The 24,197-nt window shown below is 41.7% G+C and overlaps 2 protein-coding genes across 6 annotated transcripts; one reads left to right on the forward strand and one right to left on the reverse strand.

Moving 5' to 3' along the window:
• Positions 1-1,620: 1,620 nt before the first annotated feature.
• Positions 1,621-12,296, reverse strand: LOC114798007 (tumor necrosis factor receptor superfamily member 25). 2 transcript variants are annotated; one of them, XM_028993364.1, is made up of 10 exons: positions 11,928-12,296; positions 11,437-11,641; positions 11,074-11,211; positions 10,356-10,481; positions 10,192-10,276; positions 4,867-4,913; positions 4,580-4,738; positions 4,023-4,048; positions 3,534-3,672; positions 1,621-2,554 (listed from the first exon to the last, which is right to left on the reverse strand). In XM_028993364.1, the coding sequence occupies exons 1-10, from the start codon at positions 11,961-11,963 to the stop codon at positions 2,262-2,264; spliced, it is 1,254 nt and encodes a 417-aa protein (XP_028849197.1). In that variant the 5' UTR covers positions 11,964-12,296; the 3' UTR covers positions 1,621-2,261. The 2 variants fall into 2 exon arrangements, with proteins under 2 accessions (XP_028849197.1, XP_028849196.1); XM_028993363.1 differs by having other exon boundaries at positions 4,580-4,735; positions 11,928-12,295.
• On the forward strand, positions 12,060-23,741 carry znf362b (zinc finger protein 362b). Of its 4 annotated transcripts, none has more exons than XM_028993362.1 (9): positions 12,060-12,377; positions 13,039-13,102; positions 13,748-13,892; positions 14,582-14,686; positions 17,511-17,838; positions 19,278-19,502; positions 19,633-19,711; positions 19,806-19,964; positions 20,190-23,741. In XM_028993362.1, the coding sequence occupies exons 2-9, from the start codon at positions 13,040-13,042 to the stop codon at positions 20,304-20,306; spliced, it is 1,221 nt and encodes a 406-aa protein (XP_028849195.1). In that variant the 5' UTR covers positions 12,060-12,377; position 13,039; the 3' UTR covers positions 20,307-23,741. The 4 variants fall into 4 exon arrangements, with proteins under 4 accessions (XP_028849195.1, XP_028849192.1, XP_028849193.1 ...); XM_028993359.1 differs by having other exon boundaries at positions 12,064-12,377; positions 13,649-13,892; XM_028993360.1 differs by lacking the exon at positions 12,060-12,377 and adding an exon at positions 12,611-12,919.
• Positions 23,742-24,197: the final 456 nt, after the last annotated feature.

The raw sequence follows: 24,197 nt of genomic DNA on the forward strand, positions 1-24,197 counted from the left end.
GTAATCAGAAGTTCAACTCCTGAGCTACTGAGGTGACACTGAGGTCACATTGATGAAGGTACTGTCCCCATACACTGCTCCCCAGGCGCCTGTCATGGCTGCCAACTGCTTACTAAGGGTGATGGTTAAAAGCAGAGGACACATTTCGTTGTGTGCACCATGTGCTGTGCTGCTGTGTATCACAATGACAATCATTTCACTTCAGCCCTGTAATTTAGACAGACCACTATATAGTCTTACACATGCAAATGAAAAGCATACACATAATCTAATTTTGTCTTTCACACCCATCAAAAGCTCACATACAGATTTTTACTTCACACGTTCACTTTTGTTTTTCACATGCACTATAAAACATGAAGGATAAATATATCCCTTAAAAATGGGACATACAAATGATAAATGATGTGTGTGCGAGCTGATATTAAAATGAGGACCAAGCAGAGCATTGTCATTGTCCTGCCCATGGCTCTGGACGTCCAGACAGCACAGCAATCGCTAGACCTACGTCTTATGAGTTTGAAAAGTAGAACCTGTGTAAGCTTTCTTATTGATTTCCTGAAGAGGCTGAGGTCCATCATCTGAAAGAAACTCCTCCGGATGTTCTACCAGTCTCTTCTGTGTTGTGTCCTGGAGAGGCAGCATATCTATCAAACCACATTTCTTCATCAACCATGTACTTCCTTCACAGAGATGTGCTCCTTGCCTGCCAATGACATGTATTTATACACTGAAATTGGCAGCATTAACAGCAACAAAAATATGGTTTAGAATAAATGATGTCATGTAATATTTGAGACAATAATTGTATTGTACAGCTTCTAAAGTATGTTAATGTGCACTATTGTTTATTATTGGACAGAACCAAAATGTCACTTCAAAATCCAGGTACGTACTCATTTTTGTGAATAGTTACACCCCCATTTTTGCAATAATGGACAGAAATAATCCACAAAAAGTTTAAAGATAAAAAGTTTATACTGCCTTTAAAAAGATTTTTCACATACCACAAGGTTTATTTTATCATTTTTTCTGCCCCAGAAATTAATCCTTTAATCTCTTCAAGAACACAGTGCCTGTGTTTTGAAATGCATTATTAATTACTCTATCCTCAATGCAGTTCAGATAAAATCCACATTTTGTAGTAATAATAAATATTATTCATATCAAAAATAAAACTGGATTCTGTGTAAACGAGTGTAATAGGTCTGTGCTCCTGTATTTACATTCTGTTACTTCTGACGTCATATACATATCCCCATGACAACATCAGCAACTAGGGAGACAATAAAGTACTGATATATTGTTTCAACCCATCTTCTCATTCAATGTGTTCTCTTTTCTTAACAAAAAGTGGAGACCTGGCCTCCACAGTCACCGGACCTGAACCCAATCCAGATGGTTTGGGGTGAGCTGGACCAACAAGTGCTAAACACCTCTGGGAACTCCTTCAAGACTGTTGGGGAAGCATTTCAGGTGACGATCTCTTGAAGCTCATCGAGAGAATGCCAAGAGTGTGCAAAGCAGTAATCAGAGCAAAGAAACTAGAATATAAAACATGTTTTCACTTATTTCACCTTTTTTTGTTAAGTACATAACTCCTCATGTTCATTCATAGATTTGATGCCTTTAGTGAGAATCTACCAACGTAAATGGTCATGAAAATAAAGAAAACACATTGACTGAGAAGGTGTTTTAACTTTTGGCCTGTACTGTATATACTTGGTATAATTTTATTTTTACCAAATATATATTGTGTGATCAGTTGTAACCCTTTAAATTAACTGCCCACATGCCTGCCCAATAAATTAATAAGATGAGGTTTCACATGAAACCTAATTATAACTATAGTTTTCACACTCATTCAGTGTTGCGTTAAATGAAAGAAAACTGTTTTCATGCTGAGGTTTCGCTTCTTAGGCTTAAAAGAAGCGCGTCTGTGACTGTCAACTGATGAAAGTGAGATTTCCAGGCAGTGCAGTGCACTTCCCATGTACTGATGTGGCTTGCTGACGCTGTGTGCTGTGAATGTGGGAGGTGACCTGTCATATTACTTTGTATGTCAAAATGCATACGTAGCCTTATCTTTTAAGGTCAGGACTTTTACACAATTTCCACATCAAAGTACACTTTGTTCCAACTGCACCTCTCTTTCACAGAGATGGCCAGAGATGGAACTGTAAAAGATTTACTGAGCTAGATTAAAATGAATACTACGATATGTATTGCATGGTTATGAGAACATTGTTTCACGTGGTATGTTAATTTACAGATTTTAAGATCCTCTGCACTTCTTCTTGCAGTGTCTGGGCACAGCCGCTCAGGCCCATACTGTCCAGGGTGGAGAAGACAACCTCCAGCTCTGCTCTGCTAGTTATGCTCCACAGACGCAGCATCTGATACTGGCGCTCCAGGTATGATGGCCCTGCCTCCATCTCCACTCGCTCCATGTCTTCATCTGAGACAGACAGGAGGCGGAGGAACTCCTTCCAGCGGCGCACTGGAATTTCTTTAATGATGGCATACAGGACCTGTGCCTCTTGTTTGTGGATTGCTGCAGCACAGAGAGGGCAACAACTGCAGATTATCAACATTTGTAAAATAAAACTATAATTATCATTATGATGATGCTCTTCTTCTTCTTATTATTATTATTATTATATTCATGAATGACAATGATCTTATCTTTAAAAAACCAACCAGGTGCCCACACAGAAGTTTATGCTTTTAGAAGGATCTCTTCTCCAATATTGCTATAATGCAAAATAAGACAATATTGATTTACAGCCATCCTTCGATTCAAAAACTTTGGAACAGAAGATCATTAGTCTAACTTATACAGATAAATAAAATTAATGAAACATTCCCAGTCCTGTTCACTATCCACAGAAGCTAAGTCTTTCCAGTACTTAAACCACTGCCAGTGTTAAAACATGCAACCCTGGGTGTGAAAGCCAGAGACCCTGACCTCCTGAGGTCATAGAAAGACCTCTTCTACATCTTATAACGTTAAGAGATTCATAAACCACACAGATATATATAGAGATTTTTATTTATTTAATTCAAATTAATCTGGTGCTGTGCTTGTAGAAACTTTGATGTGTGTCGAGACATTTGACATACAGGCACAATGGAAAGACTGAACCTAAGAAATGCACTACATTAACTGATAGGATGGACTCAAAATATGGCAAAAAATGAACACCATTAACACATTTCTTCCCACTCTTTCCTTTTCCAAACAGAGGTAAAAGGCAAGCATGCGTGCCCAAACCAAATAAGACAGGTGGTTTGAGCAATTCAACCTCGTATTTCCAAGGTGCCACTGAGGTGCCACTGAGCAAAGCACCGTCCCCACACACTGCTCCCCGGGCGCCTGTCATGGCTGCCAACTGCTCACTCAGGGTGATGGGTTAAATGCAGAGGACAAATTTCACTGTGTGCACTGTGTGCTGTGCTGCTGTGTATCACATGTGACAAATCACTTCACTTAAATTGTATCAGATACAGGTACAAAGTAAAAACCAACTTACTTTTAGAGTCACTGCTGAGAAGTAAGTGTGAGTTGCTCCCAGACTTGCTTTTAATGGAATCCTGGACATTTCTGCATTGAACTGCCATGAAGCCACCTTGTTCTTTGGTTTCAGGAGGAGCAGCAGACATATCTGTGGCCTTTAATAAGAAGAGAAAATATTAAACAAGACTAAGTTTCACTCAGTTACATGCAATAAAACAAGGCTTTCCTTGTAGTTCCATTGATACCTCACATTATAATTGCATTGTGCTTACCATACAAAACACTACAAAAGCTTTAGATTTGGCAATAATACATGATACTGTGCCCCAATTATTATCTGTGGCTTTCAGTTTCCTGTTTTTGTGTGAACAACCTTACTAGCAACACCATGAGCACACCGTGAGTTCAGAATATATAATATATATCTCACATTTTCAGTTTGGGGAAATATTGTTAATTGCATTGTTACACACCTAATGACAGCAAAATTACAGCAAATACTAACCAAAGGCATGCATATGACAGGCTGACCTGTTGAAAAACAACAAATATAGAAAATCATTTTTTCACATTGAATTTAATTTTATAACAAATTGACTTTATTACAGAACACAATCATGGTGCTTCCATAGCTATACAAAGTATTGGAGGGAACGAAGCACAGATTAAAGCTCCTGAAACACATGGACCTAAATTTCAGTAGAAAGGATAAGGCCACCATCTTAATCATTCTGGTATATAGTCCAAGTCAAAGTAAACTTTAGGTCAACTTAGAAAGATGAGATGAGAAAGAAATAGGAGCCAGAGTTGGGATGTTGACATGGGGTATTGATATGGAGTAGGCATATAAAAAAAGAATAAATATCTATATATTTTAGTTACATATCTATATATATCTTTTAACATGGACAGAATTCCTGAGAATGAAGTTGTCCATGAGCAGCTAATTGTTATAGTGTTGCAAAAGCATTGGTATTGTCCATCTCATGGTAGGAGAGCGGACTCTTAGTGTAATGAAAGCATCTGAGGGGAGGAGAGGACTACTGTGCTTGTTTTAATTACCTTGATCTGTCAAGTTGTCTTTTTTCTCTTTGTTCCACGTGTATCGTGCTCTCGCTCTGTAGGTAAGGCTGAGAAAAAAGGACGACCCCCACAGCAGCAGCATCACAGTAATCACAGTAATCACAACCGAGACCAACCCAAAAGATTTGTGAACAGCTGCTGAAGAAAAAAAATGTATTATTCAGATTATTAAGAACATTTCTCCATACATCCAATAGAAGCACAAGACTTGCTGATGAACTCATTCCTTGTTCAACATTATCAGCAGTACGGAGGTCTCAGGTTACCTTGGCAGTTTGGAGAATCTTTACACTCTTCTTTGGCACAATTGTCACTAAGATAAAATCAAATTGAAACATTTCAAATTCATGTGAACCTAGAACATCATCAAGCAAAATGGTGATGGTCATGGACGGATTTCAGGTGGTGTGCGTGTGTGTGTGTGTGTACATTGTCTCCCTTTCCCGTCTCCACTCCCTCTGTCCCAAAGCTTCTTCCTTTTGTTCAGTTTAAAAGAAATAATTAAAAGGTGACACTAATCTGCGTCTGGGTCCTCGTCCTTTCTGTGATGTGACAGACTGGAAACTCCCTTCCAGACTATCAGATACTAACCACTTCGTCCCAGCTCTCACTACTAGAAGTTCATTTTGAATACAAATGATGTGTGTATTCAGTTATAATTTACTGTAGGGCTGCAACAACGAATTGATTGAATCGATTCAAATCGATTACTAAGAGTTGGCAACGAATTTCCTAATTGATTTGTTATGTCGCGCGACGCGGAGACGTTTGATTATTTAAAAAAAAACTTTATTTGAGCGCGGAGTGAACACACTCGGTCTCTCTCGCGCACAGATGCTAGCAGAGTTTGGCGCCTCATAGACAGCGTGGAGCAAAAATAAAACAAAAAACTGATAACTACTGATTGTAAGTCGCTCTGGATAAGGGTGTCTGATTAATACTGTAAAAAAACGAGCGGAGGTAGAGGACAGATACATGGCGGAGGCAGAGAAATCTGCGCGAAAATATGCAAAAGCGACATGGCACGGCACGGGAGCACCACGGCAATGATCCAGCACCGTGTTTGATGAGGAGGAAGGGAGTTCAGCAGCAGGGTAAGTCGCTACAGAATTCTACTTTTGTTCTGTTTTAAAGTGAGGAACGCAATGTCCCTGGTGCTGATGTTTAACTCGCCGCGGAAGAGAACTAGACGGGGGACTTACAGCGCCACCTACAGGTGTGGAGGGGGGAATGAAACAGCGTTCGGACTGTTCTCTGCGTCTCCGCGTGGACGACTCGCCTATTGTGTCCCTGAGCAAGACACTTAACCCTAAGTTGCTCCAGGGGGACTGTCCCTGTAACTACTGATTGTAAGTCGCTCTGGATAAGGGCGTCTGATAAATGCTGTAAATGTAAATGTTTACCCGTCATCCAGCTTGACAGGCATGACAAGTTAGCGTTAGCGCGTTAATAACAGTAGTAAAGCAGGGGTGCTATAAGTTACTTTGCAATAAAAGACAAAAGACATCTTTTTATTCACTAGCCTTTTTTGGACCATTCATTTTTCAATCTGTTGTCATGTATAGCTACACTGCAAAAAAAGCTTTTGTTACCTAGTAATTTTGTCTTGTTTCCAGTCCAAATATCTAAAAAATCTTAAATCAAGATTACTTGACAAGAAAAACGGCATGAGAAAATTAAGTGATGCTTAAAACTTCTGTTTGAGATTCTATCTCATTAAGATTAGTTTTCTTACCCCATTGGCAGATCATTTTGCTTGTTTTAAACAATCACTTAATTTTGAGATGTTTTATCAGAAAAAAAGACCAGTGTGAGAGTTTGTGAGTGTGTGCGTCTGCGAGTGTGTGCATCTGCAGTGTAGTGTAGAGTTCTGACATTCAAACAAATCCTGTTAAATTTTCTGATTTGTATTGTTCTTTATTTTTTTATAAATTATTTATGCAGCTCAGGTGGCACTTTATTTAAAAAAATTAAGTCTATATTTGGCAGATGTAAAGCATAGCCCTAATTTACTGCATTCATCTCTATGTGACATTTTGAAGTATGTTTACCTTACAAATGCAGTCTTATCTCATCGTCTGTGTTTCTGTGCACCTTCATTTTTTTAGATTATTGGTCATTCTTACAGTTACGAGTTAACACTCACTTCAGAATCAATTAATAGACCTAAAATGCTACCAGCATAAAGTTAGAAGGATTCTTCACAAACTTGAGATCAAAGGAGTTTCCAGACGAAATGACACCAGAAGTCATGATGTCAGCAGATAAAATTTTGTTTACTTTTACGGCATTTATCAGACGCCCTTATCCAGAGCACCTAACAGTCAGTAGTTACAGGGACAGTCCCCCCCCCCTGGAGCAATTTAGGGTTAAGTATCTTGCTCAGGGACACAATGGTAGTAAGTGGGATTTGAACCTGGTACTTTATGGTCCTCTGCATCATAGACGAGTTAAAATGACCAAGATGAGCAGACAAAAAGCTCATAATGAACCAGTTATTAAAAATGTACATTCATTTTACTGTGTAATAGTACACAAATTATAAGATTAATTACAGTCTTTATGTCAGGAAATTCAGCTTTTCTAATCTTGCATGTTTGTATGCAGAGGAAAACCACAATGCACAAACCACGCTCCCTTAAACTCAACGGAAGTTCATCTGAATCATCAGAATGATATCCCTTGTTCAATGTGCTACACATCATGGTCTTTGAGCTCACAAACAGATATCACACATGTGATAATATTTCAGTAATCTTGGTATTTATCTGTCTGTAAGATTTGGCCTATATTGAATATATTTGTTGCTCTCTATACTCTTGTGCTTGACCGACACCGTTGACCGGAATCAAATGTATGTGTTCGCTTACATATTTGGCCAATAAACACGTTCTGATTTTCATTCTGATATCAGCACATGTAATAGCACTTCATATTCAGAATACAAAAAGTCTGCGCAAGTATTCAGAATAACTTTCACTGTCTGAGGTCACAAACCACTTTTCAACAAAAAAAAAACTTCCATAATGAAACATAAAAGTAAGAACCATACCTACATATGCAGATCAGTAACAATACTAACATCACCCAGCAAATATTATCCAGCCCTGGCCTTTTGAAGTATGCTTCTAAGGACATGCTGTGGTACCCGGCACCAAGCCATCAGTAGCAGAGTCCTGTACGTTGTGAGTTGGTGCATCCATGGATCAAACCGCTGTTCTTGACTTCACCTCAATCTTGTTCTTTTGTTCCTCAAAAAAACATTTTGGCCGTGTGGAGGGGAGAACTATCATGCTGAAAAGGGCACTACCATCCAGGAGCGATATCGTCAAATATCGTCAATTAAGGACGATATTTGATCAGCAAAATTGTGGTGAAAAACATTGCATTAAACTGCCAGTTTGCCTTTTTTTCAGGGACCACCATGAAAAACAGCAGCTCTACATACATTCAGATGACTCTTCTCCTCTAATAACCAAAAATAACATGGGTGGAGGGACCACTGAACATCGCGTGGAGATTGACAGGAACACAAACTTCCTCTGTGTTCATCTAGAGGAGAACCTCTCCTGTGCTCTCAACACCAGCTCAATAGCCAGGAAAGCCCAGCAACATCTTTACTCCCTGCGCAGGCTGGGGAAAGATCATCTCCCACCACCCATCCTCACCACCTTCTACAGACAGACTACTAAGAGCATTCCATTCCTCTTTTATTTTATGGTAACGCCAAAAGCTATGCATAGGTGGCTTATTAAAAAGCAGATATCTTCAACCTCTGACGCTCAGCACTTCTGCTACCAAAGCTGAGCACAGTGCACCAATGTCAGGAACTGAAACTCCAAAAAATGTAGATAAACCTACACAATCCTTCAGGCAGACACCCCGAAACCTCTGCCTTCAACATAATCTACAACCCGGTCTGCCTGACTTCAACATGGATTAATTATCCCACAAAAACTGTCCACAAAAATTATAAGTTCAATTGCCTCTGAACAATTTTATTGAACAATAGGTTAAGAGTTCTGCTGTCATTATTATTATTATTTATAAATAAACAATGGGGGTGGGTATTTTAAGTAAAGTGAAGTGATTGTCACATGTGATACACAGCAGCACAGCACACAGTGCACACAGTGAAATTTGTCCTCTGCATTTAACCCATCACCCTGAGTGAGCAGTGGGCAGCCATGACCGGCGCCCGGGGAGCAGTGTGTGGGGACGGTGCTTTGCTCAGTGGCACCTCAGTGGCACCTTGGCGGATCAGGATTCGAACCGGCAACCTTCTGATTACGGGGCCGCTTCCTTAACCGCTAGGCCACCACTGCCCCGTGCACACGTGCACTTTATGTCAGTACTTTGTTTAAATGTTACATATAGCACCAGTTCCTGGAGAAACATTGTTTGGTTTCCCTATGCACTGTCTTAACATGTCATTACAATGAAGCTCACTTGAATTACTTGAACTTGTGACAATGTGACAGTGTCTAGACCTTTCTGTCTGTGCCCAGAAGGGATGAGATAAAGAGCTAGACACGGACATCTGTAAGCAGAAGCAAACACATGAGCCACATCCCCTTGTCAGCCTGAAAAAATACAGGGCTGTACATCCACGTAATATGATGGAGGCAGACCGTGCATCACGATGCAAGGGAAATGTTCATCAGGTCAGCATATAGAAAAGGGATATTGGCTCACATACTCGGTTAAATAAATACTGTATATGAATTATCTTTCATTAATAACACATAACATTTTAAATTTAGCATGTTTAATCATTTGACATAGATGCTCACCCCCCTGCTGAATACTTGGTATTACCCAACCCCTCTTTTAAGGGGCATCCTGGGGGTTTTAGGAATGTCTGTTTTTTTGATGGTGGATAGTGGATTTTGTACACAATAAGGCGTGCTGGTATTTATGGCTTTTTATTGTACAAAATGCTGACATATTTTAGCACACTGTTTCAGAAAACTTGCTTTGGAAGTGGTGAACTGTTACCACTTTGCTATTTGGAGTAATTCTTTTTTATGTACGATACACTGTGATTAACCATGTCAAACTCCAACCCATATCTACCAACACTATTGGAAATAATCTTCTTGTGTATTACTTAATGTTCTTGTTTTGGTATGTTTATTAATTTGTTTTCCTTTAAATCCAAACATATTTATTCAACAGTATTAAAAGGAAGTATTTTATTCTGGCCACTATGACAGAATTCTTTTATTCCAACCTTTTGTGCTTTAAACCTGTCACAGAATTAGTTTGATAATCCCATGATTCTAATTAAGCAATGGTTGGAGTTATTGTTCAATATTCTGTCCACACCTGACCCAAACAATCAGGACGCATTGACCTCAGATCATGTATCAACCATCTGAACATGCTTTCAAAAACCATACATTTGTCAGAAGTCAGTGTTCCACTATTCATTATGAATTAACACCACTTACTACCATTGTGTACCTTCATTACTACCTTAATTAGAGTGGTCTCTGGGCAAGACACTCTCCAGGGGGACTGTCCATGTAACATCTGGATGATTTACATGTAAATGTATGAATTAATGAGTTGCACGTTGCTGTCCTTACTTTTCACATGGCTGGCATGTAAGTCCAGAAGTGCAGTTAGAAGTGATGGGTACCAGGCTTGGAGTAGTTCTAGAACACTCTGGACCTCCAAAAAAGCGTAAAGCAAATTTGACTATAGTGTAGATAAAGTATAACGAATGTTTTTTAGATTTTTAGGAACTTACAATTGGTGCATTCTGAACAGCTCCGACATGTCAGCTCAGAGGCAGTGTTTTTATTGTAATATCCTACTTGACAGCCACAAACACGATTCTGAGTAGAGGTGCAGGGCTTAAGCTGAATCTGAAAAACTGGCAATATTACAGACAATCAGTTGTGGCAAGATTTTAACAGGCAATACCATCAATTGCAATTTCGCTTCCTTCATCACTATGGACAAGGCTTGGCAAGGTTCATATGGTTAACCTGCAGGACCTTCAGCTGAAGTTCTGAGGCTATTGTGAACACTAGTGGAATGCTTTCCTCACCTGTGAAGCAGGTACATTGGGGCCTAGCGGTTAAGGAAGCGGCCCTTTATGTAAGTTTTTTTTTATTTTTTTTTAAATCATGACATGTAGGGCATTCGTCTGTGTCCCTTGTACAGGGGTGTGATATGATGTACTGCCAAGCCATATCTTAAAGTTTTATGAGCACCTGAACACTGAACTGCATATTTTTCACATTTTTTCACAAGTCAAGTCAACTTTTCTAAAATACGATGCAAGAATGACGTAAATAAAATGGTCTGGCCAATTTTTTTGGAACTGCATCTTCAGTTCCATAAAAAAAAGTCCAGCATATAGCTGCACTTTAAAAAAATGACCGAAATATTAGCTAGAACATTTTTAACAGCGTGTCACATCCTCCACACCTACACACACAGACGGTAAAAAATATTCTTACCTCCTGTGTCACAATCTGTGCACTTCTGACACTCATAGTATGTGCTTCTAATGTCAGTATAGTGACCACTTGGACATACTGAACAGCACACACTTTCACCTTGGCAACTGCAGTCCACATTTCCATTCTTTTTATATCCTGCAAGATCATTTTTTAACCTTTGTGAACAACGTCATTTTGACACAATGACGTATTTAATCATAATCACTATTACAGGAATCAGTTGAGGAAATTAATCATTTAACTGGGTTCATAATTCAATCACTGGAAAAATCTGTATTAATAGTACTTAGACTAACTCACAGCATGAATTCTGCTAATACAAAATAAAACTTTATCCTAATTTGTGGAAAATCTGATCACCTGCTGGACAGTCCCTGCAGCAGGTACTTGGGTTCCTTGTGAGGATTTCTTCAGTACACACGTCCTCCATGCCACTAGACCTAAGGCTTCTTCTTATTGGATTTTCAGCGGTCTCCCTTGTAAGCGGGTTGTTGGAAAACTCCTCTAACCGCTTGACTGTCTTTGGATGCTTTAGCTCAAGATAAAATGTCACCATGGGAGGAACCTGACAGCCAGATCGGAGAGAAAAGTGGTTAAAGCAAACTAATGCAAACAAGAGTTTTTACTTCAATGCTTCAGTCCAGAAATAAAAAAAACTATTAATTTCAAGGAAAAGTGGAATTGAATAGAATGAATAGATTCTGCCCAGACAGGACCACAGAGAAGTCCACTTTTCATGATGTACACGGTACAATAAAGAAATAGAACTAGAAATGAAACGATCTTCATTGTAGGCATCAAATATAAAAATTCCCATTAAACAGGTAGAGAATATACTGGAGAGAACCCACCCAACACATCACCCAGAGAAGAACGTTCACGATCATCTTCCTCCGATGGACCCCGGTGATGCAGTCAGTGTGACAGCACGTCGCGCATCGTGCTGCTCGCAGCTCGTGTGACAGCAGCTCGGAGGGGGACGTTGACAGGGGACGGAAACGCGTCAGGACAGCTTTAAACTGAGATCGGATCGCGGGGGGATTTTTAAACGTTGCGTGCGGTGGCACCTCTAGAGGAGACCGGCGTGTCTGCGCTCGTCTCGGTCTGGACCGGGCGACAGGCGACAGGCGGCTGGGGCGCGGGGACGCGATGCCACCCGGCCATCGCGCTCCGCGGAACCCAGAAGTGAACGGCGGGCGACCCGGAAGCGCTGCAGTCCGGGGCGGGCGGGCGGAATATCGCGCTTTTGTGGCTAAAAACGGGGATTCGGCAGGAAAATAACGCCGCAGCCAGGATCGCAGGTCGGTGTGCGACACCCCGCGTTCCGTGACACCGCGTCGCGCTTCCTGTGCGAGTCGGTAGAAAGTTTCCCGGCGTGTTTCGGGGTAAAATGTGGCTTTTTCCTCGCTGTTAGATCGCGGCGGCGGTGCTTGTTGTAGGAAGTGTCATGGCTTTTTTTTTTTTTTTTTTTTTTTTTTTAAGGCCGGGGCCGGGCAATTCAAACGCGGCTTCTGGGTAAACAATCGCGCCGTCGTTTCTCCCCGTTTCTGGATAAAGCAGCTTTTATTCCTCCCGCCTCGCGTTTTGGCATCTGCAGAATATGGCGTCCTTCCTTATAACACGGGCTGCCATTTTTGTTTTTTCTTTTGTCTGCTTTTTGGGAATAAGTGTGATGCGCGCCGGCCCGGGGAAGCCGTTTTAGGGGAAATGTCGGGTCCGATCCGCGCGTTTCAAGCCCAGACCCATTAACCAGCTCGACTGGAGCAGCAGATCGGAATTCTTCCTTCTGTACCATGTCACGTAATCGTTGCGTCGCTTTTGTAGCTCGCTCGACTGATTGCAGGTCAGTGGTGGAAGAGAGTGGGTGTAGTGTCGCCATGAAACGTGTCGTGTAGGAAGGAGTGTGGAAATCCAGATGTTTCTTGCCAGTGGTGTGATGTGGTGGAACTTGCTGTGTTGTAGGATGGCAGAGCCTCGGTTCAACAACCCCTATTTCTGGCCTCCACCTCCCTCCATGCCCGGTCAGGTAAGGTGTCTGCCTTTTTATTCCTGCATCACTGTGTAATATGAATATTACATTTGAATTAAAGCCGTACTCTTCTGAATGATGGAAACATGTTAATAATGCGCCCCTGTATTGTTATAGTTTAAATGTTGAATGAGTTGGGCGAGTTTTTCTCTGTTTGTGTCCTTCAGCTTCCTGGTAAATGCTGGAAAATGGCAGATTTTTGGGGATTTTTTTTTATTAGGCCTTTAGGCCCAGGTTTTCTGCCTTGAAAATGTTCAGAAAATAACTTTTTTAAAAAAATGCAAATAATATCTGTCTCTGCTCAGAACAACATGAAACACGAAGCTAGTGCATCTTTTGTGATTCAAGTTGCACACTTTTGAACAGTTGTGGTTTTACACTTGAAGGGCAGTGGTGGCGTAGCGGGTGGATGGTTTAAACCCTGCACCGCCACACACCGGCAGTAAAATGTGTGGTTACTGTTGCTTGCTGCACTAGCTGTTGGTCCTGTTCGTCCCTGTGGTTCGCCGTGCTTGTCTCCAGACTGACTCATGACTCTTACAGCTGGATAACCTCGTTCTGATCAACAAGATCAAAGAGCAGCTGATGGCAGAAAAGATCAGACCACCGCATTTGCCCCCCACAACTCTTCCCTCTCAGCAGACCCTGCTGGTTGCCCCCTCGCCGGCGGACGCCCAGCACATGATGTCCCTGCCAAAGCTGCAGCAGGTCCCTGGTCTCCAGACACACGCTTCCCCCCAGCCTGACATCGCCCTGCACGCCCGGCCCACCTCCGGCTCCACTTCAGGTATGATTTCAGATGTAAACGCCGCATTACTAGTTCCAGCGACGTGCTGACGTTCCTGGAGAAAAATGTGGGATCCACAGTTTAATTCTCCGCATGTCAGGGGGGTCCAAACCTTTTTCAATAGCTGGGCCCACTAGAGGTGAGAGATGTGTCGCCCATAAACTTCATTTGTGGGAGGTTAGGGGGGTCATGACCCACGCAAAAGTCAGATCCAGCCAACCTCATATTTTTTTTTGAGGTGATTATATCATCATCATCATCATCATAGGCTTCCTATATGCCTGATCACACAAACAGCATCCTAGCATTTAATAAAAAAGTGGTGAACTGATGCTGCTTTGCTTCTCCACCACTCATTCGCTCACACTGAAGCTTCGCTATATTATCTTCCCACCGGGTCTGGAATATTCTGCACTCACTTGCTATTTTGCGCTTCTTTGGTTCTGCCGATTTTGCTCACTCTTACGTAAGTCCTGCTTTGGTCAAGCTTGTTCTGTGGTTTGGACCCCCGGCATACATACGTAGGTTTGGTTCACCGTCAGGGTTCATTGCAGTGTAGTAAAATATGCTTCATTCCTAGTGCTGCTCCAAGTGTCATTGAAGTTCCTGTTAAATAAAGGGAAATACTTACTGCTGATTAGTTTGTATGTATTGTGGCCAATTGTATTGTGATCTTTGTGCTGATATAGATGGAAATACAGATGATAAGGCAGTCATTAAAGCAAAAGGAATATGGGAAGACTGGCACATGCGACAGAACATTGACCAGCCCACCCGAGTGAATCATCGTTCAGGTAAAAAGACAATCCACCCTGATCAATAGAAAGCAAGAGGTGTCAGATCACACAGTGCATTACAGTCATGAATGGGCGTGATTTCTGCAGTCCAACAAATAACACGGACTCCGCTGTAAATGGTGGGATTGTGTAGAATTCGCGTTTCTGGCCGCTGCAGCCCACCACACGTGTTTCCAGATGAGGCAGGACTTTGTAAACGCGTGTTCAGCGACGGCGAAGAGGCCGTCGCTGCCGAATCTGGACCACTTGCTCGATCGGTTCCGTGCACATGCGGCGTGTGCAACAATTCCGGAAGTTTGGAGCGGAACAATACCAAACAATTTTTTATAAATCAGTAGAACAACTCTTTTGTAAAAACATATGTGATTACCATTTAGATGATAACTCTGATCAGAAACAGAGAAAGAAGCAAACTAGTGTGAGCCAGTCACGCAACAAACCAGCTGATTTGCAACATGGTTTTATTATCATGGCTCCAGTTCATTATGCAAGTGTGCTTTTTTTTTTTTTTTTTTTTTTTTTTTTTGCATTCCAGGTCTCCCCAATGTTCATTTATTTGAGGTTTTTATTTTACTTTTATTTTACAAAAGGAAGAATGTGTAATATTGTGAAATAGTTATTTGCATGAAATGCACATATTATTCATATTTAAATAGTTTACGAAAGCAAAGAGTAAAGGCCTCAACACTTTGTTGAACAGTGATTAAATGTGATTTCTCATATTGCAGGTTTTTTTTTCCCCACCTACTCCATAATCACACAATTTTCAGGTGAATGATTGTTTATAACAGAAAATATGGAATTCAGAAGAATTGGAAAAATGGAATTTAGTAAAAAATAAAACAGATTGCTCCAGGGAGACTAGAGATGTGACTAAAATGTTTGTTTAAATGGATACTTGTGTTTATTTACAATGTTAAACATCTACAAAGAGTAGTGATTCAGGGTTCCTACAGTTATTAAAAAGCTGGAAAAGTCATGAAAATAGAATTTTCCTGAAAAGTTTTGGAATACAAAATGAACATAAAGACTAAACGAGAGACATTTTTCTACGTTTACAACTACAAGATTTAAAACTAGAGCAGTCTAACGTATCTTTTACGGGTGTGTATTGCAAGGATCTCATGATACGATATGTATCACTATACGTGGGTCACGATTCTGCCCATATTGCGATATTCTGCAGTGCACTGAAGATGTAAAAACAGAGCTGAAATACATCATGCGATCTGGGCGGGTCACATTACAGTCATATTTCAGCCAAAACAACATAACTCAGAACTGATTTGTAACTTTGTCTTGCATTTCAACACTGAAGTAGTGGACTCCAAAATGTCAAGATAAAATGCAAAAGTCTAAGTCTAAGGTTGCTGCGGTGTTGGTGGAGGACTGAGCTGAAATTTGAACATACAAGAACACACACTCATTATAATCAGTGAACGCTGAAAATAAAACAGCAGTATGATGTTAAACTCAAATGGTATTTGCATGTGTCCACTATACCCCCCACGTAAACCCCAGAATCAACTGAGGTGTTACAGTGTTTTCCACGCACTACCTGGCTGGCTGTAGTGCCGCGTTTTAAAAAGCTGATTATTCTTCTAACCCTTTAGCTTTATCATGTGCCGTGAAGCTAAATTCAACGTGTGAGTAAAGCATTTCAAAGGCCATGTTTGACTCATTTCCTGTGACTATTGCAGGGCCCTCACTTTTTACAACATTTTTCCTCTGTTCATTTCCACTGAAACATTTAGGATGTTCATGAAAATAAAAATACTATGAAATACAACTTTACGAACGTAGGTTAACCTATTTGGCCTTAATAAAAACATTTAAAAAAAAAAGAGTACCCCCTGCTATAGCCCATTTGAGTACAAAATAGTACAAATAAAATTTAAATAAACAATTCAAGTATTTCTAATAATACAACTTAAACAGTTCTGTTTCCAAGTTGATCCAATTTCCATAAGATTTTGAAATTTTGTCTTGCAAAATAATGTCATGCTCTAGTTTTCGGGATATATTTTATGCAATTTGTGGGCATCAGCGTTCTGGAATTCTGGAATTTTCCGGGAATTTTCCTATCTGGACGCCACCGCCATAGAGCATAAAATAAATCATGCTGCCTTAAAACTTTGAAATGTGCTTCAAAGTAGTGTTTGAATTTGATGACAAATTAAAGAAAAAACCACTTCTAGTTTTGTTAACACCAGGTTCTGGTACACAACTTGTTTTTCAACCACCAAATCCTGTCAAATAAAATGCACTAGTTATTCTGTCATTTTTTGAGTGCGAGGTTGTTGTTTTTTTCACATTTGCGCAGAAATTTCTGAGAACGTATGGTTATGAAAAGTAATGTAAGCACCCTGGTGATTCCATATATTTTTTGCCAGTGTCATGTACAGAAGGAGCTTACTGGTAAACTAATTTAATTGACTCAATTTTGTCTAAAGGAGAACTAAAACAGGAAAATCTGGACTTGCGTCCAAATGGAGACTGCGTTTGAGAATGGCTTCCACAGTGAATTTCTCTTTTCCGTGTAGACACCAAAACGCTGATGTATTAGCCCAACCTCCAATCTGACCTATATCCTATAGGGATATAGGGGTGTCATACATACAACAATGGCCAGTAACACGTAGCAGCTACAAGAACACGTCCTGCACACGTCTAATGAAAAGACAAGGCTGGAGGACAACAACGTGTTCTCGTGTGGAAGGGACCTCAATCAATAATTGTATCTGACTGTTTATAACTGGCCCTGTATGCATCATCATTACCTTTAATCATTATATCGTTCTTTTGTGTGCACATCCAACAGGTCTGATCCTGTCATCTCGCACAGACACTCACAGCACCTCTGAGGCAATCACCCCGAGCACGCCCACCTCCAGCAGTCAGAACCGCATTGGCGGGGCACCTGGTCTCAACGTGATCTCTGGGTTAGCCAGCGGTGCAGGGATGGATGTTGTGAAGAGTGGGGGTCTGGCAGGTATGCTGGGACCACCTCCAAAGACACCACGTGGCCGCAAGAAAATCAAAGCGGAGAACCCATCCGGCCCGCTGCTTGTGGTACCCTACCCGATCTTGGCATCAGGCACCGACCAGTCTTCTGTCACAATCACTGCCAAAGAGGGAAAAACCTACAGGTTTGATGTTACACCATACTGCATGGTCTAAAGGTTCTGTCCCATATTAACACACTCGCCTATGAAGCAGAAAGCCCAGGCTTGAATCCCACTTACTACCATTGTGTCCCTGAGCAAGACTTCCTGGGTCAGCATCCCAAGTAGGGAATCCCAGACAGCCCTCTCCCCAGCCACCTCCACAGGTCCTCTGGCAGGACACCAAGGCATTCCCAGACCAGACTGGAGATATCATTTCTCCAGCGTGTCCTGGGTCCACCCGAGGGCCTCCTGCCGGCAGGACATGCCAGAAACACCTCCCCAGAGAGGCGTCCAGGAGGCATCCTGACCAGATGCCCGAACCACCTCAACTGGCTCCTCTCGATGTGGCTATTTGGACTGTCCTATTTTAATTCAACACGTTATTGCTACATTTGCTGAATTTATCAGACACCCTTATCCTGAGTGACTTAGAATCAGTAGTTACAGGGACAATAAGACAGTCAGGGTTAAGAGTATTGCTTAGGGACACAATGGTAGTAAGTGTTCCCATCTAGGCTGTTACCTCCCACCTTTTAATCTGGCCCACTGTTTCTTAAATAGTGGGGTGGTGCCAGGTACGGCACGCATGACTCCATGCACCGAGCGAGAGCACACAGGATGTATGAATAAACGGGGGAAGGCAGAGAGAGACTGAGATAATGAGACAAACGTGACTCTCCCAAAAGCCACAACAAGAAAATGGGATGAAGCGTTAGGAGACACATCCAGGGGGCGCCACACACACACACACATATATATATATATATATCTCTTTATATATAAGTCTCTTTCGGAAATTCAGCCTTGTTGCAGAATTACGGCCACTTTTAACAAGCTGTTACATGGGATGAGATTTCCCCAGGATGTGCCAATGAGGAGGAGAGAGGCAGGACGAGGGACAGTTCACAGAAATTACGTCATCAACACCATTCACCAATTGCAATGTTTGGCGCAGACAGGAAGTGTCAGCGTTTTTCCAGACAAAAATGAAATGATTACTTCTTAGTAGCAGGGTTCCGACAGAATCTGAAATAAACGTATAAAGTTGTGGACAAGTCAATGAAGACAGATTGACACATGAATGTATAAGATGAAATATCTACTTCCTGTAAGACTGTGTGGGACAACTGGCACAGGTCGATAGTATCTTAGCACATCACGTGGCACTGCGTGTGTTGTTTCTATATTCCAGCACCTCCACAGCCACGTGCCTCCTAAATTACATTACAGCTGATGATCTGGTGCCCCAACCCGATGGGGCACATTTTGAACTTGTAGGAAGAAACAATGTCGTTTAAGTTCAGCTTTTCTGGTAAATTTGTAATTGAAGAGTCAAGGAAAAGACATGAAAATCCTTTTGTAAAATTGTGTAAGAACCCGGTCTTTAATTGAGAAGCACTGATCTTGTCTCTGTCCCTCAGGTGTAAGGTGTGTCCCCTCACCTTTTTCACCAAGTCCGAGATGCAGATCCATTCAAAGTCCCACACTGAGGCCAAACCTCACAAGTGTCCTCACTGCTCCAAATCCTTTGCCAACGCCTCGTACCTGGCGCAGCACCTCCGAATCCACCTAGGCATCAAGCCATACCACTGCTCGTACTGCGAGAACTCGTTTCGCCAGCTGTCGCACCTACAGCAGCATACCAGGTCAGCCACTGTACAAGTGTTGGATTATGATTTTATGATTCTGGATAATTGTGATTTTTACGGATGCCTGTCTTATGGCTGGCTGGTGAAAGGTTTTAGTGCAATTTGTAGATGATTGATCTTGTTACAGGATCCACACTGGTGATCGGCCATATAAGTGTGCCCATCCTGGCTGTGAAAAGGCCTTCACGCAGCTGTCTAACCTTCAGGTGAGAGTTCTACTGGTATCCAGCATATGGTGATTACCTGGTTCTTTCCATTTGTCTTGAGTTTGCTGCTGTTTTTTTCCCCATTTAATTTCAGTCCCACCAGAGGCAACACAATAAGGACAAACCCTATAAATGCCCGAACTGTTACCGGGCCTACTCAGACTCTGCCTCACTGCAGATCCATCTCTCAGCTCACGCCATTAAAAATGCCAAAGCATATTGCTGCAGCATGTGTGGACGCGCATACACTTCGGTAAGATACTGATTTCCCACTTTTTTGAACTAATGGGAGGGTCTGAGTGAGAAGTTCATCAGGGTCAATCATGCTGAGATATTTATGTTTTTTTCAGTAGATGATGGTTTGAACCAACACATAAGATGCGGTTTTAATTCAAACTAAATGAAAATGATGCAAATATGAGCACCATCTGGCCTCTTTGTAGTGCTGTTTCTAATTCCCAGTGTTGTATTCTTCCAGGAGACGTACTTAATGAAGCACATGTCCAAACACACAGTGGTGGAGCATTTAGTGAGCAACCATTCCCCGCAGAGGCCGGAGTCTCCTGGTATCCCAATACGCATCTCTCTCATATGAGCCCGATCTCCTCCCTCCCCCACACCTGCACATCCTGACCGTGGGTTTTCCTGCAGCGCCCGATGACGATTCCACTATCCCCCAGCAGGGGGCAGAGCAGCACCGCGCTCCTCTCCGATAATCATGAAAACCCACGGCTGCCCGGAGAGAGAGAGAGAGAGAGAGAGAGAGAGAGACGTGCTGTCTCTAGCGAATAGGACCAATTGCAGCAGACCAGCTTGACTGCTTGTGTTTCTTACCCAGGATGTATTAGGGAGACGCCCAAAGATAATCCTACAAGCACTATCTGGCCCGGTGGTCCCACTTAAAAAAAGGTTCGTTTCTCGATTCATGTCACTAAAGGATAAGGTGTTGCTTTAGGCAGCTAAGACTTCCCAGGATGATCAATCTGAATGTTTCATGTTCTCAGTTCTGTCCTGCAACTTTTTTTTTTGTGCTGATTTCTGAAGAGACCGTGACAAGTCATGGTTTTATGTTTACTGTATAAAATACAGTACTGCTGAACATCAGAAAGGAAGTGGCATGACCCTGTTTGGAAGTAAGTGTTGAGCTGCTTCTGTCATCTACACATGCAGTAAAACTTTGGAATATTATTACTCGTTCAGATCCCAGAACCTGCAGTCCTTCAAGGTGTTTTCCCCTTTGCTCTTAGACTCAGTATTCTTGGATTTTTACAGAGACCACATTTTATGCCAAAATAGTGAATGGTGTTTTTGTTTGTAGTTGCGTGATGTATGACCTTGGTCTCTTCTGCCCTGCAGAGCCTTTGATTCTGTGCTTTATGGGGCTCGGCGTTCTGATGTGAGCTTGCCACGTCTCTAAATGTTTGCTTGATTGCAGCACAGTGCAGCAATAAATGGTGTGGTGGATATTTCAAAACTCCCCAGAGCCGCACCCTAAATACTGTTCATATAATGTTCATATAATGCACATTACATTTATTTGCCACTATACACTTCGGAACAAAATCTTAAGACCAGGGGAAAATTCCAGGTATTTGCAGTTTGCGCTGGATCATAAAAAGGTTGTAAGTATAGGTTCAAAATAAGAAATTCACTGTAGCATAAGCGTACATTGAAACATGTAACCAGCCTACCACGAGTTGAGAGGGAGTGCTTGCGGGCTACAGACCGAATACTACATGCGGCGAGATTAGCACGTTGTAAGTTGCTCTGGATAATTAGTTTGACTTTGCTGCACGCTGTGATGCTTTTTCGCACGACCGATACTGGCCAGTGTTTGGTCCCTTCGAAACACAAAGCGGGAAACAGAAGTCTGTTTTGCTGCCAGCTCCCTCAGACAGAGTGAGCGTCGTCTGGCCACGCCCTTCCCATTCGCCCCATCCAGTTCTCCCCACGCGGGTAGTTGCCTCTCTTCTGCCTTCATCCCCAACGCCCCAGGGCGTCCCCCAGACACCAGTCTCTCGCTCACTGACTGTCTCCAGCCAGCCCAGCCCAGCATGTCTGCGCATTCGTCTTCCCGCAGAAATTTCAGACCTATTGCCGATGTTTGACATCCCTGCACAACCTCTAATGCCATTGTGCCATTGAAAGCTCGTCCACATCTCAGATGGGATCTCCTTTTCAAACAAGTAATGATCGTGAAAGTGAAGCGATTTGTCATTGTGAAACACTGCAGCACAGCACACGGTGCACACAATGAAATGTGTCCTCTGCATTTAACCATCACCCTTGGTGGGCCGTGGGCAGCCATGACAGGCGCCCGGGGAGCAGTGTGTGGCGACGGTGCTTTGCTCAGTGGCACCTTGGCGGATCGGTGGCACCTTGGCCGCTTCCTTAACCGCTGCTGGAAACAGTCAGGACAAAAAATAATTATGAAAATTCTCACTTGAGAGTTAATTATACTTCCAAACAGGCAAGTTTGTGAGGTGGGAGAAGATGGTTATGGTGTGTTTACATGTAGTATGTATGACATCCATAACCCTGCATCCAGTTGGCACACTTTAACTTTTAAACTTTTGATGAGCTGTTAAACAGTCTGTTTGAGCTAAAATGAAGTTTTTATCTCTTTTTGCCATTGGAAACAGTGCAAAATATCTGGAATTGTCCCCTACTTTAGTTCAGGAGTGTAATAGTTAAGTACATTAGAGGCATTGGGCTAATCTACTTTTTATACCAGTCACTTGTTAAGCTTCTTCTATTTCAGTTCCACTAACATTAGCAAGCGGGTAGAACAGCACCGTGCATTTTCATATTTAAATGCAAGCATTTTACAATCTCTCAGCCCCGTGGTGATGCATTATGGGTGGGGTCTGTAGGAAAGAGTCTGAATTGTTACTTGGGAGGAATGACTGTGAGTTAGGCAACATTTTTTGTGGTGGTCACTCAAGGTGTGTGGGTGAAAGGGTGGGGTCAGCTGCCTCAGAATAGGTGCACTAGTCACAAGTCACAGCCACAGCAGATTAAATTAGGTAACTGTCCGGTTGAGATTGGTCATCTGGATACCTAATACATAAACCGTGTTACAAGTTTTAGAGCTGCACGGTGGTTACCGACGTGGCCTCACACCTCTAAGGTTGTGAGTTTGCATGCTCTCCCTATGATGGTATGAGTTTCCTCCTGATGTCCAAAGGCATGCACAGTAGGACAGTTGGTGACTGAATCGTCCATTGGTGTGAGTGATAGGTGTTTCTGCCCTGTTTTTGGTGCTGAGAATCTCCAGTGGAAACTCATTCCCTACTGCAGGGCTTTTTTGTAAGCTTTTGGGATTTCAATATTTTGCAGATGGCATTGGTGGGGTCGTTTTATTTATAGTCATGAACTGGCGCTGCTCCGTGTCCAGATGAGGTGCTCATTGTATGTCAGGAGACTGTAATCCTACTTGTTGAGATGGAACCTTGACATGTTTACATGTTTAAATCAAGTTTAGTCTGTACAATTCCTGATGATTCTATTCTGGCTTCCTGTCAGCAGTAAACCAGGGTCCATGTCTCAGTCAACAAAGTAAACACACAATGTACATTATAAAATATCCCTGTTATTCATTTAAAGTGCAAATTTGAAACAATTTTACTTATTGTTATTTTTTGTATTTAGTACAGTTTCATTTATTAATCACTTTTGTGAGTATTGGCCATGGTTATTAATAACAATTCTTTTAAAAATATTTTTATACATTTAAGCCTTAACTGTTATTATTTTGTGTCCATATTTGGTGTTTCAGTATTCGGCTTTCTCCATGTTCTATTTTTCCGCATGGAATACTCTGACAATAATCTGTGTATTAATTAACTGTAGCATTTATTCTATATGACATTGTTACATATGTCTAGCAATTACAACACATTTCTCTGTCTCTTCGTTTATTTTGTTTTTTTGCTTAATATGCACAGACATACTAGGTGAATTTAATATTAATGTTATATATATACTTTGTATCTTTTCTTCTTCTAATAAATGCAGACTGTTAATATTGCAATTGCCTTATTTTTTTTATTATTACCATTCCCAATACTGCCAATGTGAAATTAAAACTTGACACAAATTGTCTTGGGATACATTGATATATTGGCCATATTTCTTTTTTACACACACACACACACACACACACAGGGTACCGGCTCTTATTTTAGCCTAATATTCAATGATGTGCATTGAACACATTTACTATGTGTTGATGGGGATTTTAATTACCATTTGGAACATTGCTAATTATTATGGCAGGAATAAAGGAAGATGCCTGTTATAGTAAATCAGAGCACCCCCTTTCAGGTCAGAGCAGGGTTGTGTCACATGTGTCAGATCTTTTAGCTCCACCACAGTACAGCGTAAATATAGGCTTCAAGATGAATGATGCAGTTTACTGTCCTACCTATGTCCATTCTCACCTCCCACAACTTCTAATTCCCCACCCAGGACTGAGGTCACAGGG

The sequence above is a fragment of the Denticeps clupeoides genome, chromosome 10, assembly GCF_900700375.1.
Source record: "Denticeps clupeoides chromosome 10, fDenClu1.1, whole genome shotgun sequence".
Taxonomy (NCBI): Eukaryota; Metazoa; Chordata; class Actinopteri; order Clupeiformes; family Denticipitidae; genus Denticeps; species Denticeps clupeoides.